The sequence below is a fragment of the Clarias gariepinus genome, chromosome 3, assembly GCF_024256425.1.
Source record: "Clarias gariepinus isolate MV-2021 ecotype Netherlands chromosome 3, CGAR_prim_01v2, whole genome shotgun sequence".
In the NCBI taxonomy this organism is placed as follows: domain Eukaryota; kingdom Metazoa; phylum Chordata; class Actinopteri; order Siluriformes; family Clariidae; genus Clarias; species Clarias gariepinus.
In genome coordinates, this window is record NC_071102.1 from 20,775,603 (window position 1) to 20,794,941 (window position 19,339).

A 19,339-nucleotide genomic window follows, 5' to 3' on the forward strand; every position below is an offset into this window, starting at 1 on the left:
TCCTGATGCAACCCTCGCATTTTATCCAGGCTTGGGACCGGCAATGGCTAGGAATTAAACCTGGGCCTTCCATGATCCGAAACACACCAGCAAGCCCATGTATGAATGGCTCCAAAAAACAAAATGGAGGTTTTGGAGTGGCCCAGTCTGGCCTTAAATTGGATTGAGATCCTTAAAGGCTCAAAAACGTACAATATGGCTAAATTAAACCAATTCTGCAAAGAAAAGTGGGCCAGAATTCATCCATATCTATGTGAGAGGCCCACTGCCTGTTATCACAAACGCTTGATCCCAGTTGTTGCTGCCAAGGGTGCCACCACCGGTCATTGGGTTTGGGTGGGGGGAGCAATTACTTTTTCACATTTTTCACCTTTCAAGCAGAAATGCATTTTGTATTTACTCTGGTTACTTTTGTGTAATGACACTTTTGCTTTAAGGTTGTGTAAAGTTAGGAACTGTGCTTTAGTACACTCAGAGAAAGAGGGTGGGGCGAGACACACACTCACACACACTCCTCCAGCCCAGAAATAGTCTCACATACTGACTTGACTGCTGCATCCTGAATGAGAAATGGCTGCCACAGGAGTTCTGCCCTTTATCAGGGGGGTAGACTTAAGTGGAAATGATTTTAAGGTAAGTACCTGTTTCATTATAGAATCGTTTTAACCTTTACACACACTTCTATAAGCCATGTTTGTCAGCTAGACGTGAGGACAGGAGAAGCCTGAGTTAGAGCTGTGTGTTTGTGTCTGTTAGCCATGGAGCTCACCTCACTGGGCGTTAGCTCGCTAGGCTAAGCGACTTGTCAGTGTGTGACAGTTTGTGCTGTTTAAAGTGAATTACTAACTAAAATTCAAACTCATTAACCTGGAATGTTTTTAAAAGTATTATTATGGTATTATTTAATTAGTGTTTGACCCCGTGTTTAGTTTAGAATTGAATTTTGTTATGAAGTTGCGTAGTCAGATAGCTGAGTGTTAGCTTAGCTAGGAAGCTAAATTGGTTAGCAAACTGGCTAAAGGCAGCTGTTTCATTTTAGAAACTCAGGCGCACCAGTTACTTATAATCTTTTTTTTTTATTATTATTATTTTAGACATTATTTAAACAATTACATTTAGCCAATAAACGTTTATTTTTATGAAAATCTTGTTAGCTAAATATTCTGACAGAAATTACACTCATTCTTCTTGGTAAATATGACAGGAATGACTTGCTGAGGTTTAGCCTGTTAAACTGACAAACTGTAAATCAGCAGTAAAGTGTAAACTTGAGTGAAGTGTAAACTGTATATTTAACCTCTTAGGATATATGTTTTAAACCTTTATTTACAAACTCAACAGCATGCAAATTGAAGAGGTTCATTCTGTCAATACAGTTAGGAAAAAATTGTCAAATTACAATACAACTGATCCAGCAAAAGATAAAGTCGAAAACAAAAAGAAGTATATTACAGCTAATTATATTATATACATACACATATACACACTGGATAGGAGTCAGCAGTCACCTCCTGATACAATATTACCATACGTTGGTGCCAATTTAATTAAAATTTAGAATCTATAAGCATCACGGTTTTAAAAAAATTCTGATTTAATCTGATCATATATTCCCACGATTTTATTACAATTTCAAACCTTCAAAAAAGGTTTAATGACTAATTAAATGTGGCCTCTCTTAAAAAACAAGCACAGCCTTTAAATAATACAAACTAACTTTAAATACATGTTTAAAATTTGACTTTAAATTAAGAACCCCCCCCCTCCCCTTTTTTTTTTAACTGAGCACTGTCATCCGCCTTTATTATTATTTCTAAATAAACTTAGGAATTAATTTGCTCCTACCACACAGGATGAAAATGTATATAGTACGGATTTCACCACCTGTAAGATTTTAAAGAAACTGCATTGTTTTACCTCCTTAAACGCCTGCCAAGTCTCAAAACTCAACTTGACAATGAGCGCGTGGGTTGAATTTACAATTAATTAATTTGTATATATACTTAAATATAATATACATTTATAATATACACTTTAAATGTTTTTTTTATTACTAACATTAACTAAACCGGTGCCATAAATCTTAATTCTTTCTGAAAAATGTACATAATGTGGCTTGAGTGCACTTTTGTCTCGTGAATATGAGGCTCTCTGATTAGTCTTTGCTGTAATATATTTTTATTTATAATATATTTTATATTATATGTTTTGTCCTGTGTCCACAGGGAGGCTACTTTCCTGAACATGTTAAATCCATGACTAGCCTTCGATGGCTGAAACTCAACAGAACCGGGCTTTGTTATCTTCCAGAGGAGCTCTCCTCGCTCCAGAAACTGGTAAATATTTCTTAACATTATGCATCCGCGTGCAAAAGTGGTCGAATGACTTGTTGATTTTAATCAGGATGAAGATGTTAACGCAACCTGCTAAAACAGGAAGCGAGCATTTATTATTTGTTTGCATGACTAAAGCAAACCTACTTCAAAGTAACCAAAGGCTAGATTTTTGAACACAGCAAAATACTTCAGTGGACCAAACGGTGATGTGGCAAAATAGTCCATCAGAACTGATCGGCTTTCATTCACTCATCCATCTTCTTAAGTACAGGATCGCTGGGGGCCTTGACCCTATTCCAGGAGACTACGGTGTTACATTATATAACAAGAGGGATCTCATTGGACCAGAGACTAGATATAGCTTGTTTTTAGAGAGTTTTCGTAGGTTTTAAATTTTACATTCTTTCGCGTCTGATTAGAGAACTGATGGCAAAAACCGGATGTTTAAAGGTGCATGAAAAACATTAAACAGACTGTCCTGCTAGTGTGAAGTGATGAAAACATGTATTAAAAAACTGAATTGTTTTATTTAGAGCCATGAATTTATGAATATTTAAACATTTAAAGAACTCGTTCCCGATTTTTGTACGCAAATAATTTTACGTGACGTCTGCACTTTTTACGTTTGCCTTTACATGCAAATACCAATTAAATGTTTTTCCGTTTCTGAGGATTTTTTAAAATAAATAAATAAATATTTTTATTATTATAATTATTATATTTTTTTATCAGGAGCATTTGTCAGTGAGCCACAACAGTCTTACGACGCTACATGGAGAGCTCTCCAGCCTTCCCAACCTAAGGGTAAACCAGATTATATTATAATATAAAACATGTTATTGCTTATATATTTATTGAATGAATAATTGTTTCTGGACCTGTAATAATTTTACTTGGTCATTTACTATGTGTGTGGTTTAATTGTGTGTTTAGGCAGTTGTGGCCAGGGCCAACAATCTCAAAAACTCAGGAGTTCCTGATGACATTTTTAATCTGGAGGATCTCTCAGTACTGGTATGGTATTCTTTTGATTTTTGATTGATTGATTTATTTATTTTGCTCTCTTTCTCTCTCTCTCTCTCTCTCTCTCTCTCTCTCTCTCTCTTTCTCTTTTGATAATTAAGACAGCTCCGGCTCATTACACAATGAGTAATTTTTTCTTCCTCTTCGTCTTTCATACATTACATTAGCCTTTTCTAGCCTGGGTGGTGTTATAGAGTGTCACGTGGGATTCTGTCATGATTTATTTTTAACCCTGAGCTCACAGAGAGTCATATGCTCTTATCTTATTTGCAGGACCTGAGCTACAACCAGCTGACTGAAATTCCTAGGGATCTGGAGAATTCTAGAAATATGTTGGTCCTTAACCTCAGTCATAACAGGTAGAACCATGTAGAGACACGTTAGTTGTGAGTGTGATACTCACTGTTCTTTGATGATATCTTTACACTTGTTGATGCTGATCTAATTTTTTTCTACTTTTTTTTTCTTCTTTTTTTTTTTAAGCATTGACAACATACCAAACCAGCTGTTCATTAACCTAACTGATTTGCTCTACCTGGATCTGAGTGACAATAAGCTGGACAGCCTTCCCCCTCAGATGAGGCGTCTGGTTCATCTTCAGACTCTCATTCTTAACAATAATCCCCTCATGCACGCCCAGTTAAGGTAAGCCCGCCCTGCGAGTTACATCCATCAGCCATAACATTATGACCTGATGCAAATAACTGTGTGCAAAATGAAATGGATATAAATGTCCAGAAAGTATGCAAAAATGAAATGACCAGGAGCGTGCAAAATTAAATGAGGTATAAATGTCTATAAATGTCCAGAAATGATCAGCATGAGTACAAATGTGCATGAATGTACAAATGTATAATGTCCTTAAATGGACTGTAATGTCGGGGGTGAGAAATGTCCATAAAGTGCAGTGTGTAAAAGGATGTTTTTAGTCCCGTGTGGTGTTATTACTTTGTCCCCTGCGTAAAGAAACTCCTCGTCAGTTTCTTTGTGTTGGCCTTTAGGGAGCGGAAGGAAAACGGTCCGTTGTTGGGGTGGCTGAGGTCCTTTTCCTGGCCTTGGTCCAGGACCAGGTCAGGGAGCTCGGTTGCGGATGGCGAAAGGTGCGCTTGGCTTACTCACCACCCTCTGTGGACCTTGTCTGTTCTGCATGGTGCTGTTTTAGTAATCCAAGGAAGGTGAACCTTTCATACGTGATCCAAGGAAGGTGAACTGGTAACGTGGTCATGACCGGCCAAGGCATATTGATGACCAATAGAAGAGCTACTGTAGCTCAAATTAAAACATTAACGCTGAATATTAAGAAAGGAGTCAGATCCGGAGATCGCTGGTTCGAACCCCGGGTGATGCTGTTTTCCTCTCACAGCCGGAGGCACAGAGAGAGCTGATTGGCCGAGCTCTCTCAGGGGGGAGGGATGAGAGGTACTTGTGCTCCCACATTAATCACGGCTCTACAGCCAATCAGGGGCGTCTGTGAGCTCGCGCACACGGAAGGAGCGGCTAGCGCACACGGAAGGAGCGGCTAGCGCTTTCCTCCGAGTGTGTTACTCCGCCCCTAACGGTGCGTGAGCGAGCAGTTCGAAAAGATGCGGTCGGCTCGCATCACATGGTTCGGAGGAAACACGGGATAGCTTTCGTCCTCCCGACTGAGTGGTTGTAGTAGCCTTGATGTGTGTGGGAGCCTCCTAGCGACGGGGAGTAATTGGCCACGACTAGATTGGGGAGAAAATCTGGGGTAAAAAAAAGAATTTGGACAGGACTAAAAAAAAAAAAAAAAAAAAAAAAAAGGAGTCAGAACACACAGCGCATCACCGTTAGAGAATGAGCGAATCCGGATTTATCTGGGTTAAATAACCTGATTCTTTATATGACTCACGAATCCTTCTCTTCATTTACTCGGTTCAGTTAAGTTATCTTGTTGCTAACAACACGGATAAATAAAAACTGAAAAATAATGCCAGTCAGTTGTTTTAAGAAGTTTGTTCGCTAGTAACTGTAGGAACCAGTAGCTGACCGAGTTGTTTAGAAAACTTTCTGCAAGGTCAGAAACATAAGACTCAAAATTGCAGGTTAGTGATTCTCCCGATTCATCTAAACCATGCGACTCGGTGTATGTTTCAGGGAATTCTAGGGATTTGATGAGCGCCCCCTAGTTTTCTGTAGGAAAACGCGGTCAGAATCTCTGCTGACTCAAGTGACTCAAAAGATTTGTGAGTGATTCGAATCCCTTAATGGATCCTCAGATCCAGGTTTCTTATCTCTAGTTGCTGTTTGTTGTGTATGGGTGAGGGTATGTAGCTGCAGACCGGTTATAGTGCCCATGCTGAACCGTGTACACCGGCAATAGGCACGTGAGCATCAGAACTGGACCAGAGAGCAATGAAAGAAGGCGGCCTGGTCTGAGGAATCATGTTATCTTCTACATCATGTGGAAGGTCATGTGCGTGCAGGTCGCTTACCTGGGGAAGAGATGGCACCAGGATGCATTATGGGGTGGAAGCTGAGTCAGTGGAGACAGTGTCATGCCTTGGGTGTTTTGGTCCTGACGTTCATGTGGATGTTACTTTGACACGTACCACCAACCTGAATATAAACATTGTCGCTGACTAAATACTCTCCCTTCATGGAAACTCTATTCCCTGAGCTGCAGAGTCGTCCTTTAGCAAGATAAAGCACCCTGACACACTGCAAAAAAGGATTCAGGAATCGGATATGGACTGTTTTGGCGTCGTTACTGGCAGCTGCTCAATTGTTAGGTCATAATGTTCTGGCTGATCTGTGTATTTTTATTTATTTTTTTGTTAGAGTGTATGCAGTGTGTGTGTAAGAGCGATTCAGCCGGTTCTAATGACTTCATTGTTCTCTGACTCACCGATAAGCTTCCTGCTAATGGCATTACGGGTTTGTTCACATTTCAACAGGCAACTTCCTGCGATGGTAGCCCTTCAGACCCTCCATTTACGAAACACACAGCGCACTCAGAGTAACATGCCAACAAGTCTTGAAGGCCTGAGTCATTTAGCAGGTACTGAACGTAAAGCCGGTGTAATAAACAAAGTGTGAAAGAATATACACATGACTTATTTGATTTGAGGATTTGTGCGTTAACACAAATTTTTATGTCCAGACGTGGATCTGTCCTGCAACGATCTGACCCGGGTGCCGGAATGCCTGTACTCTTTGGCCAGTTTAAAACGCCTCAATCTGAGTAGCAACCAGATCTCAGAGATGTCACTGTGTATAGATCAGTGGACACTAATGGAGACCCTGAACCTGTCTAGGAACCAGCTCACATCATTACCTGTAAGTACTTTTGGTTATCAGGCTTGGTAGGTTTGTGTGGCATTTGTAACTTCAACTTACATCATGATGAGTGACAAAAAAAAACTCATGACCAAAAACGACTAAACGATTTAAAACCAGATTCCTGACTTAATTTTTCTAGCTACACTGATCTTCTACAAATAATCACTTGTGCTGTTATATTTTGTAGACAAGTGTTTTAATCTTTAATCCTGACTCAGTGTTTAATTGGATGTTTGTTTGTTTTTCCCCAGTCTGCAATTTGCAAGTTGTCCAAACTGAAGAAGCTGTATGTGAACTCAAACAAGCTTGATTTTGATGGAGTGCCCTCTGGTGTTGGGAAGCTGTCCAGTCTGGTGGAGTTCATGGCAGCCAATAATAACCTGGAGCTTATACCAGAGGGGCTCTGCAGGTAGGAAGTCTTGGACTTGTTTTATTTTACAATTTACAATTCTAACCACTAACGCAGGACTTCCTACATATAGGGTGTGTTCACGAATTACATGCTTCGATTAAAACGATGTCTGGTGTGGCTGCTCTGTTGGTGCGTTTCACTTAAACAGATACAACCCCTTGAAAACGCGAAACTAGATGAGTTTCTAAAAATATGAACACCTAACACCATAAATTAAAAACTGCTGATCCACGTGTTAGCCCAGCGGGGCTGCGTTTAACGATAAGGTCATATGTTTTTATACTCTGATTATTGTAAACAGTCCAACGTATTTCCGCAGATATGTACGGACTGCGGAGCTACGAACATTGGTAGATAAAAACAGATCACTCACTGCAAGACTCACTTTTTCGGACTTGCAAACGAATCTAGTAGAATATTACATTAAGTGATTTGTTGTGGTTTTCAGCGAATGCAAATAACATTTGTGACTATTAGCTTTATGCATTTCTACAGTTTTTTTTTTTTATAGTCCACTAGAAGGTTACCTTGTAACAAACGTAATTTACTGTGGTTTTACTTATGTTTTTACTTTCTTTATTATAGAAAAAAAAACATTATTTTAGCTGTTTATATCTTAACTAAATATGTCAGTGTATTTTTTAAAACTATATATATACTGTATATTGTATACTACATTTCATTTAAGGTTTAAAATGTCAAAATTAAAGATCATTAAACTTTATATGTTTTATATGATTTATGTTTTTATAGTTATAAGCAAAACATCAAATTAAAGAAGCGCTTAGGTTTTATCCGATTAATCGAAAAAGAAAAAAATATTGGCCAACTAATCGATTATCAAAATAATCGTTAGTTGCAGCCCTAGAATAAATAAATAAAAGCCCAGTTCGCATCCAGCTCTTTTCTTTGTCATTGGAGTCGATCTCATCAGAGTGAAATATCTCTGTTCCTTAATGGTGAATTTTAATTACAAATTGTATTAACTATATAACCATGTGGTTCACCTCTGTGTGTTTCAGGTGCGCAAAACTAAAGAAATTGGTTTTAAACAAGAACAGGCTTGTGACGTTACCAGAAGCAATCCATTTCCTCACTGATTTAGAGGTAAGGGTTAATAATTAAACGTGTCCTGTTTAAAAAAAAAATTATGATGACAAACCTAAATAAATTAAACTTCACTCCGTACTCCTGTTAATATTTTATTATAGGTTTTGGATGTCCGTGAAAATCCAAACCTGGTAATGCCGCCCAAACCAGTGGACAGGGGCGCTGAGTGGTACAACATAGACTTCTCGCTGCAGAACCAGTTGCGATTGGCTGGAGCATCGCCGGCTACCGTGGCCGCTGCAGGTGGAGGTGCAGTAAAACCACCTGTGTTTTTTTTTTTTTTTTTTTTTTTTTTTTGTTCCAGCGAGATTTCTTGATTTCAAGAACAATATTCGCATATAATGCCTATTTATTTTAAGGTTTCAGGTTCATGTTTTAATATAAACCGATAACATCTAACATGGTATGATTCAGGTGCTGCTTGAACAAGGAAATATAAGTGGGGTTTTTTTGTTTGTTTTTTTTACAAATGTATATTATCCTTGTATAGGAAACAGTCCGAGAGATACGATGGCCAGAAAGATGAGGTTAAGGCGACGGAAAGATTCCACACAGGACGACCAGGCGAAACAGGTTCTGAAAGGCATGTCTGATGTGGCTCAGGAGAAGAACAAATCTATTCAGGTAAGTCCCAGGTGCAGGAAAGCCGTGAGATTTAATAGATTATGGAAGTTAATCAGTCTTTTGTTTGATTTGATGGATCTGTCAATTCATAATTGGTTTATAAATTGTTTCAAATCGTTTAGGTAAACTTACTAACATTAAGCAGTCTAAAATTAAGATAAGATACACCTTTATTAATCCGGGTTTAAATTCTTCTGCCAGGCACTGATGAAAGAGCAAAGACTAATAAAATATAAGAAGCAATTAAATGAAGTAATAAATAAAGTAAAAATAAAATATCTACAAAGTATGCATAAGATAAACAAAAGTAAAATGCAATAACCAGTACCAATAATAATAACAATGTAGAACTGTACATAATGGTAGTGACAAGTGGTAATGAATGTTGTTAATTGATATTGCACCTGATGCTTATTTATTTTTGCACATGATGCTAATTAATTGATATCGCACCTGATATTATTTGATATTGCACCTGATATTAAGGAACCCTGGCAAATTAATTGCACAGATGAGGCTTGTGCACAGATTGTTTCCGGTCTGTGATTATTTTAGCTCTTAGCCCTACAAAAGGGGGAGAAGTTATAAAAAAAAAAAAAAAGATAAATTCTTTTATCTGTAACTCAAACTTCTATATACTGTAACTCAAAATATTAATACAATTTATTTTTAGAAAATAGAAGGTGTGGAGTTTTCTGCATTAACAGAAGTGTGGAACACTATCTCTTTGTGTGACAAATGACAAACAACACATTGAAGTTACAAAGCATTACAATGTGCATTAAATACTTTCAATAGCTTTAAATACTTTAAAATCAATCTGTAAGAAGTTATGGCTGCTCAAATTAACTCGAACAGTAAGCTGTAGTGGTATTGAATCAAAAATCACTTGTACTGTAATGCAGTGTAGTTATTATTCTGCACAAGAACCTTAATTGTATTATTATTGTTTCTTGTTTAATCAGGAGAACGGTGATATGAAATACTCTGACCTGAAATCCAAACGCTGGGATAAGAACCTCGAGAAGCCTCCACTTGACTATTCCGAGTTTTTCCTGGAGGATGCGGGTCATGTTCCCGGAGTCACTGTGTGGCAGATCGAGAACTTCTTGCCTGTTCAGGTGGACGAGGCTTTCCATGGAAAGTTCTATGAGGCTGACTGTTACATTGTCCTCAAGGTAAAGTTCATTTAAAATTTCTCCATCTTTCGGCTAAAATGTGCTTTTTTTTTTTTTTGCCATCCATACAGAGGTTTACTCCTTATTTCTTGTATTTCTCATTGTTTCTGTCCTTATTTTCAGACTTATCTAGATGATAATGGAGCTTTGACCTGGCAGATCTATTACTGGATCGGTCAGGAGGCCACCCTGGATAAGAAAGCAGGCTCTGCTATCCATGCTGTTAATCTTCGTAATTTTCTGGGTGCTGAGTGCAGGACGATCCGAGAGGAAATGGGAGATGAAAGTGAAGAATTTACCGCGGTTAGTAGAGCACGAGGATTAGATCGATTAATAATTTCTATATTGTCTTGAGTTGAAAGTCATCCGATTGGCTAGATGTGTTGATCAGAACTGTACATTAACCCATACTTATCTACACTTATGCCAACCGCTATCGATTAGCTAGTAGCGATTTCCTCTCGCGCTCCTGTATCTGTTTATTCTGTATCTGTGTAAGATGAGTAATAGAATGTAATAGATGGATTTTAGAATTTTTCTGTTTGTTTGTGTACGTATCACATACAAACACTACTGAAGGAATTTTAATGCGGTTGTCACAGGTGTATTTGGCAGAGCATGAGGTAACATATAGGCTTTGTTTCATCACAATCGGCCCACAGAAAGAGAAGATGTGCTAATTTTTTTTAATGGAAACGCCCTTATATCATACCTAGAAAAAAATATCATTAGTTCATCTCAAAGTTCAACAGAGGGCGCTATACTATTTTCATACGCCCTTATGAGTGTGTAATTAAATTCCACGTGAACAAAGTCACAGGCACAGCTAGTTACTTGTAAAACGTGTCAATTTTACTGGTACACGAATATGGGAATGACAAAAAATGTTGAACTTACAAAATTTGCATGTTGTTGTTATTAAGTCACAGAAAAACAACCATAAAAACATGTGACCTTTGCTCAGTCATGTGTGTATATTGTAAAATCTTTTTTTTATTATTTTTTTTAAATCTTTTTGGTTAGTTCCTGCTTTTTATTCCTTCAGGTATTTGACAACGAGATTTCCTACATAGAAGGAGGAACTGCTAGTGGATTCTACACGGTGGAAGATACACAATACTCGACAAGGTATTAAACTAAAACTATAAGCTATTGTTAAAAACAATGGCATGCTTCTTCAACAAACGCATTTAACATATTATTTTTGGGACAGACTTTATCGTGTATACGGGAAGAAAAACATCCGATTGGAGGCTGTGCCTCTAAAGGGAGCCTCCCTCGATCCTCGGTAAGTCCAAGATAACTTCTGATCTGCTGAGATGTATACAAAGATGGTTTATCTTTAAAACATTAAAATTTTGTTTTGTTTTTCAGCTATGTGTTCTTGCTGGATGCTGGCCTTGAATTGTACGTGTGGAGAGGAGCTAATGCCACCCTGAGCAGCACCACAAAAGCCAGGTATGTTGTAGAATTTATTTTTATTCTTGTATGCTTATTGATCTTTTTTTTCCCCTTCATCTTCACTCTGACCTGATTTTGGCATCCAAAGGTTATTTGCTGAGAAGATAAATAAGAATGAAAGGAAAGGCAAAGCAGAAATTACTTCATTGATGCAGAATCAGGAGCCGCCAGAGTTTTGGGAAGTTCTCGGTGGACAGCCGGAAGAAATCAAGAAACACGTTCCAGATAACTTTTCTCCAGTACGACCGAAACTCTACAAGGTAGATGCTTTCATTCCCTTTTAAGACAGACAAAAAAAAGATTGTGTGAAATAAGGATGTATAAAGCCTGATTTTGTATTTGTGCTCTAGGTTGGTCTGGGTTTGGGATATCTCGAACTTCCTCAAATTAACTACAAGCTTTCAGTCGAGCATAAGAACAGATTCAAACTCGATGTTCTTCCTGAGCTCAGGCTGGTATGTGGAAAAAATATATATATTGCTCAAATTTGTACAGTGGAACCTTGGATTGCAAGTAACTTGGTTTGCATGTGTTTTGCAAGACGAGCAAAAAATGTTACATTTTAACTTGATAAACGAGCAAGGCCTTGAAATACGAGTAGTACGTATACAAGTGTCTTGTGATCGCAACGGAACCAAAGGTAAAGTGCAGGTTAATTTGTTTTGTTTTTAGTTTTTGTATTAATTATTTTGATATAAGTATATTTTTGGGCTATGCCATGAATCCTCCAAGGTTTACATTATTTCGTATGGGAAAATTTGCTTTGATATACGAGTGCTTTGATATACAATCACAATTCAAGGTTTAACTGTATAAATAATATTGCTTTTAAATAACACGTTGCGTTCTTTTAACTGCACTGATGTCCTGTTTTAGCTCCAAAGCCTTCTAGACACTAAAGGTGTATATGTACTGGATTGCTGGTCTGAGGTGTTCATTTGGATTGGACGCAAGTCCCCTCGTCTTGTAAGAGCAGCTGCGCTGAAATTAGGCCAAGAGCTGTGCAGCATGCTCCATCGACCAAAACATGCCGTGGTCATCCGCAACCTGGAGGGTACAGAGTGCCAGGTTAGACACGCTTTATAATACAAGCACATTTATTATCATTTTTTAATAAGTTTAATCTTCATTTTTAATCTTAATAATAGACCGTCTGACAAGACAACTGATTGGAAAATAAATAAAATACTTTTTTTTCTGTTAAATGTCTGTTTTTTTTTTTCCTATTAGGTCTTCAAATCCAAGTTTAAGAACTGGGATGATGTGTTGAAGGTAGACTACACCAGGAATGCAGAGAGCGTTAAACAGAACGATAACCTGTCTGGAAAGGTAAAGAAGGACGCCGAGCAAAAGAACCAGATGAAGGCTGACCTGACTGCACTCTTCCTGCCCAGACAGCCACCCATGCCACTTTCTGAGGTATGAGCTCTCTGTGTAATTAGTTACTTCATTTCCTTAAAAAAGCTCTTAAAAGAAATTTTTACTCATACACAAGGGAACACGTATACACGTTCAAGTTTAAAATCGAAACAGGAATGTTTGTTGACCCGAATTTCCAAGAGATTACAAGTTGAGATCCTGATGACGTCACAGCCCGGGAGTCCAAGTGAGCAAAACTGTCGCTCAGCATTTGTCGCTGTGATGCAGCTTGTTTTACAAATCTCTAAGGAATCACGTCTTTTGTCTTATTAAAAAGGAAAAAAAAGCTTTCATATTCCCTCGTTCAAGAATATTTTAGTCTGAGCTGTGAGCCACGAATGCACCGCTCTCTTTAGTTCTTCATGAGAAGTAAAAAAATCACTGTACGCTTCTCTTCTTTCATGCAAAAAATAAATAAATAAATTGTGTTCGTAACAAAAGCATCATTTGTAAAATATGCAAATTTGTCAGGAAAAAGTAAATTCAATTTATGCTGATTTTATAGATGTGGAGAACTCTTATTTGAACAGTAAATAAAAATGAACATTGTTTTTAACATGCCCTGTGTGGCTTGCTGTGGTTGTAATACAGGCTGAACAGATGATGGAGGAATGGAACGAGGACCTGGATGGTATGGAGGGATTCGTTTTGGAAGGTAAAAAGTTTGCTCGGCTGCCAGAGGAAGAGTTCGGCCACTTCCACACCCAGGACTGTTACGTGTTTCTCTGCAGGTAAGTGTCTAAATGATCTTGTGGAATTAGGAATACCTCTTATTTTCCTTGCTATACATGGGATACGCATCTTTGTCGGCATCACCAACAAGTTAAAGCGACAGCTTTTTGTTTACTCTCATGAGCTCAGCAACAGCTCATTTTTATTAATGTTCAGGGATTCTTTCAGACGAATACTAAAGTTCCCACGTAGGCAGTGTTGAGATCTTTCTCATAAAATGAAAAAAGTTGAACATAAAGTGTATGAGATTTTTTTGTTTTTTATTTACTATTTAAAAAAAAAAAAGAATTGCACATGTGGCAACACAACTCGGAGCTTTTGAAGCCTCACTTACTAGATTGTTATGACTGGCAGACTTGTTACACGTAAGAGCATGTCATCATCTTTTGCGTTCTTATTCATTAACATGATGCACGTGGTTCTGATTCCTGGTCTAAGACAATAGTCACATGTTCGGGATGCTTATTCCGATATTATTCTGGCACAGAGTATTAATTACTATACTGGTATTGTACTCGGTTCTTTGCGGAAACGCAATGTTTTTCAGTGTTTATGATTACTCTCCACGATTGTTGCAGGTAAAATAATTTAAGTTTAAATGTAGTCATGGTGGTAGCTTTCAGCCTAGACAGACTTTGCAGTATGTGTGAGTATGTGCGTTTTGTGTTTAAATAATGCAAACGACTAAAAACTGGTATTGGTGCTAAAAAGTGTCACGTACTGTAGATGTAGTGTCCGTAACCTTTTTTTTTTTTTTTTCTCCAAATCTTTTAATGATCTTAATCATCATTCAGGTGAAACTTGGCCAATTTAGATTTTGCATGAAAAGACATAAACCTAAAAAAGTGTGTGTATTTTTCTAAAATCCTAATTGTTAAGATACTGCAACATGAATTTTACATGGTTACGGACACTACAGATTTTTTGCTCTCTTAGCTTTTCCCAAAAAACTATTTAGGTAAAAAAATTTTTTACAGATAATATGCTTTTAAAAGCTTACACATAAGTTGATATCAATGCTTAATAAAGAAATATAAATAATTTGCATTTTAAATTATTATTGTGTAAAGCGAGACAGTATAACGCTGAAAAATGAATATTTTAAATTCGAACCAATACTGTGTTTTGGCCGACACTAACAGCTGATAGACGGTTATCTTGATTGATTGTCGGATCGTAGGTACTGGGTACCAGTTGAATATGAGGAGGATAAAGATAAAGAAAAAGGTGAGGAAGGAGAAGGAGAGGACGACAAGCAACCCGAAGAGGATTTCCAGTGTGTGGTTTACTTCTGGCAAGGTCGTGAGGCTTCCAACATGGGCTGGCTTACATTTACATTCAGCTTGCAGAAGAAGTTTGAGAGTCTTTTCCCCGGCAAGCTGGAGGTACAATTTAATTTCTCAGTCATCTGTAATGTAAATTATTTAGAAACAACTTTTAGTTTTTTTTGTTTTTTTCGTTTTTTTTAATAAAGTGTGCCTTCTGCAGGTCGTGAGGATGACCCAGCAGCAGGAGAACCTCAAGTTCTTGTCACACTTCAAAAGGAAGTTCATTATCCACAAGGGGAAGAGAAAGCTGAAGGTGGACAACGTGCAGCCCAGTCTGTACCACATCAGGACGAACGGCAGTGCGCTCTGCACCAGGTTGATGTCGTCTCCCATACACGTGTTTAAATTGTCAAATAATTACTGTAGGTTAATATTTGTTCTGGACTAACGTGCTGATTTATTCTTCTCTGTAGGACTATCCAGATTTCCACCGACTCCAGTAACCTCAACTCTGAGTTCTGCTTCATACTAAAGGTAATGTTTTATGGATTTGTACCAGAGATAAAGGCAAAAATGCCACCTTGAAGTGGCGTGTTTCCACTTTCTCAGCTTAAGCATTAGTCAGATAAAAAAAAAAAAGCCCTCCAATTGCGCTCCAGACCAGGTGTATTTGCAGGCCCCGCCCCATTCTCTCTCACACAGATCCTGCAGGTAGGGCAGCGTTGGGGTACGTGTGTGTGAGTGGTACGAGCGAAAGGTTTTAGCTAACGTGTGCTCGCCATCACAGCCTTTACTGTAAACAGAGACTATTCATAGTTTGTATTAATAATTTAATGTGTGCATCCTGTTGGTTCTTTGGAGCCATGATAAAAATAACATGGTATTGAAAAAAAAAAAAAAGAAACTTTCTGAGAAATTGTAGTGCTGGTGTTGCTTTTAAAAAAAAAAACATAATTGTGACTATTGTGGATGCCCACACATTTTTTTGCTTGCTTTGTTTTATTGTAGGTGCCATTTGAGAGTACAGACAACCAGGGTATTGTGTATACGTGGGTTGGCAGAGCAGCCGACCCGGATGAGGCCAAGCTGGCAGAGGATATCATGAACTCCATGTTTGATGACACCTACAGCAAGCAGGTACCTGTTAGGACCTTCTGTTAGTTCTGTCTTTTTAAAAAGAACATTTTGAACGGGTTACACAACGACGAGTTTATTGACTTTAACAGGTAATAAACGAGGGGGAGGAGCCTGAAAACTTCTTCTGGGTTGGCATCGGCTCGCAGAAACAATACGACGAAGACGCAGAATACATGAAATACGCCAGACTCTTTAGGTCAAAAATTGAGTTTTGTTTTACTCCTTGTTTGTGTGATGTTTTTCTTTTTAAATAAAAATCTAAGTTAATTCATCTGTGCTGTTTAATTGCAGGTGCTCTAATGAGAAGGGCTACTTTTCTATCTCTGAGAAATGTTCCGACTTCTGTCAAGACGATTTGGCTGATGATGACATCATGCTTCTGGACAACGGAAAAGAAGTAAAGGCTTACTTTAAGGGTTTATTTGAGTAATCGTTTGAAAAAAGCCTTGTTGTAGAAGTTGTGCTTAAAGGCTCGTGTTTGTGTGTTTTGCAGGTGTACATGTGGGTTGGCACCCAGACAAGCCAGGTGGAGATCAAACTGAGTCTCAAGGCCTGTCAGGTAAGACCAGGATGCTAGATTACAACCACAATTAAGTACAGGTAGTCCCCGACTTACAAACGAGTTCCTTTCCAGAAGCACGTTCGTAAGTCGTGTTTGTTCATAAGTCCAACAATGTGAGTCTTATACACCTTTGACACGATAATACAATGTAAAACATACCAATTCACTAGACTAAATCACTGCCCCCCTTTCCTTACACTGTCATCATGTGGCCAAAAAAACTTAACCGCGCCTAAGGAAATGAATCTCACACACGTCAAATGTAACAGTATTGTCTCTGTGCCTTTAAATCACGAGGGGAATCCCGGACGCCATTTTGTCTTAGAGCTGCATCGGAGTGAGAACTTTGTCTCGTTGAGGATTTTTTTTTCCACAATTAGGATTATTTACCATCAGGACAACGTTACAGGAGAAACATTTCCTATCATTGTGCTCCTGGTGTGATTCATTGAAACTCGTGCTCAATTCCCCAGCATGCGCCAACCACACATGCGTTATACCCGGACTTTACGCATTTTATACATTTCAGTTACACGCTGGAAATATTGTATATAATTGTAAATATTGGTATCTGGTGCACTGCAGTGTCTTAATTTTTTTTTTTTTGTACAATACACGTAAACTACATTCGCGATTTGTTCGCATCTACAAATGTTCGTAGAACTAAATTCAAATTAAAATCAAATTTAAAGTTTAGTTGTCACATACACAGTCATACACAGTACAATATGCAGTAAAATGCTTATACGACCGCCGGTGACCTTAAAAAGAAAATAAAAAAAAACTATATATAAGAAATAAATATTAATAAAAAGAAATAAAATACAAAGGAAAATAAATGTAACTAGTAAAATAAACAAACTGTACAGATAAGGGCATGTAAAAATATCACAGAATATAGAAATATGGGGGGGGGGGAATGTGTGTGTGTGTGTGTGTGTATATATAAAATTTTTAAAATGTTTTAAAGTGGCATTAAAATCCGTTCGTATTTTTTCTTTTTTTTTCTTTTTCAGGTCTATATTCAGCACATAAGGTCCAAGGATGCAGAGCACCCGAGGAAGCTGCGCCTGGTGCGCAAAGGCAACGAACCTCATTGCTTTACTCGCTGTTTCCATGCCTGGAGCGCCTTCAGGACGGTCTTGGCATAAAAATATTCTATTAACACCCACACCACACCACACAACAGTTTTATATATATAATTGAGCATTACTCTAATAACCCTTCAACTATAAAAAAAAAAAAAACAACACGCACACACCTTTTCTTTTCATGCACTGCAATTATTATAGTAACACATCATTTGAAAAGCGCCAAACAATATGACGTGTACCTACATGAATGGTTATTAAAGTTTATATTTATATGCGAGGTTTAAAAAGAGAGACAAAGATGTCTAGGTAAGAGTTACCTCCTGAGATTAGAAGTTGCTGTATTTTTATTTAAAAAATTTTTTTTTTTGAGGAAGAAGAAAAACATCTGCGCAATGAATGAATACTACAGAGCAGGGTCGCTAGGTTTTACGATCTATTTATGGTGTTGAATTGAACTAAAAATTACTTTTTTTTTTTAAATCAGGTTTGAATGAATGCTGAATCAAGTCGCAACCGGTGTGTTTGCTAACCTTTTGCTAATTTAGTTTCACCTGTGTCAAATAAGGTTGCTTGAATTATTATTATTATTATTTTTTAATAATGTAGATACCCAAAGAAATTTGCACACTTCCACATCTTCTTATTTGAATTCTTTATAAATAAATATATCAGTGGTGTGAATGATGCGTTTAGTGTTAGGCAGTACTGTATTTTTACAGCCTACTGTAGATTATGTCACTTAAAGCACAAACTGCGCTTTGTCTCACAAAAAAAAAAAAAGATCAGAAATAGCTGGTGCCATAGACCGCCACTACGTGTTTTTTTTTTTTTTTTTGTGTGTGTGCTGTCATTTTCATCTGCTGCTTTATGATTCACTATACGGATAGTGAGTGGCATTGCTGAAGTTACAGACGTTCAGGTAATTTGGGATGTTTGGTGGCTAATCAGGATTAGTATTTTTTTTTTCTTGCTGCTTCACGCCCATGATGCCCATTTCTACATGCAAACTGGTTAAAAAAGGAAAATATGTAATAAGGGTACATAATGGCAGTGAATAATATAATATAATGCCTGAGTAGTAATGACCCTTTTTATTTATGGGGCGCTTGAATTCTTTGAATGGTTTGCTCCACTCAGACAGAGAAACTGGGAATTGGGAAAGACTAATTCCTTTCTTAAGATCGTCTCCTTACTTTTTTAACGTGACTGTCGTTGGTTCGTGCACGTCGAATGTGTCTGTACAAATATTTTTTCTGCCGCTGAACCCACCTGCAGATGCTATATTTATGTATTTTGTATGAAAATAAAAGTTTAAAAACAGTTCCCAACTGTGTCATTGAGGATTTGTTGTGAAATCTCAAAAGTTTTTTTTTTTATATATATCTTTATGTTCTGATACTTCAGGTAGTTTGAGGTGGTGATATTATTATAGGACCTTTGTGTTCACAGTAGGTACTTTGCTAGGAATTTTTATTTCACAAATTACAGACATGGCCGATACACCCAGAACGAATTTGTTTTGGTGACAGAAGATTTCAGATATGACAACAAACAGTAAACAAAATGCAATTAACAAAAAGTAAAGTGAGATGTAAGGTTTTCTTAAATAAATATCAGTGGTATTGCACCTAATATTGCGCAGTGAAGAGAACATTTAACTGTTCATGAGGTGGACTGCC

At 37.6% G+C, this 19,339-nt stretch overlaps 1 protein-coding gene across 1 annotated transcript; it reads left to right on the plus strand.

Annotated features, from left to right (window-relative positions):
- Positions 1-495: 495 nt before the first annotated feature.
- Positions 496-18,983, plus strand: flii (FLII actin remodeling protein). Its single transcript, XM_053492682.1, has 30 exons — positions 496-633; positions 2,226-2,336; positions 3,069-3,140; positions 3,270-3,350; positions 3,633-3,718; positions 3,843-4,004; positions 6,278-6,381; positions 6,484-6,659; positions 6,914-7,071; positions 8,097-8,181; positions 8,286-8,433; positions 8,675-8,808; positions 9,774-9,986; positions 10,110-10,289; positions 11,032-11,114; positions 11,200-11,274; positions 11,361-11,444; positions 11,536-11,707; positions 11,798-11,902; positions 12,324-12,515; positions 12,678-12,866; positions 13,458-13,597; positions 14,779-14,983; positions 15,087-15,241; positions 15,340-15,400; positions 15,875-16,003; positions 16,093-16,199; positions 16,295-16,400; positions 16,497-16,562; positions 17,582-18,983. The coding sequence occupies exons 1-30, from the start codon at positions 571-573 to the stop codon at positions 17,714-17,716; spliced, it is 3,777 nt and encodes a 1,258-aa protein (XP_053348657.1). The 5' UTR covers positions 496-570; the 3' UTR covers positions 17,717-18,983.
- Positions 18,984-19,339: the final 356 nt, after the last annotated feature.

Bases quoted from the DNA above. Each gene is read 5' to 3' on its own strand.
- flii (XM_053492682.1), top strand. From the start codon at position 571: ATGGCTGCCACAGGAGTTCTGCCCTTTATCAGGGGGGTAGACTTAAGT. The intron at 8,809-9,773 runs GTAAGTCCCAGG...TTGTTTAATCAG, and splicing joins AGAAGAACAAATCTATTCAG to GAGAACGGTGATATGAAATA. The intron at 11,445-11,535 runs GTATGTTGTAGA...TGGCATCCAAAG, and splicing joins AGCAGCACCACAAAAGCCAG to GTTATTTGCTGAGAAGATAA.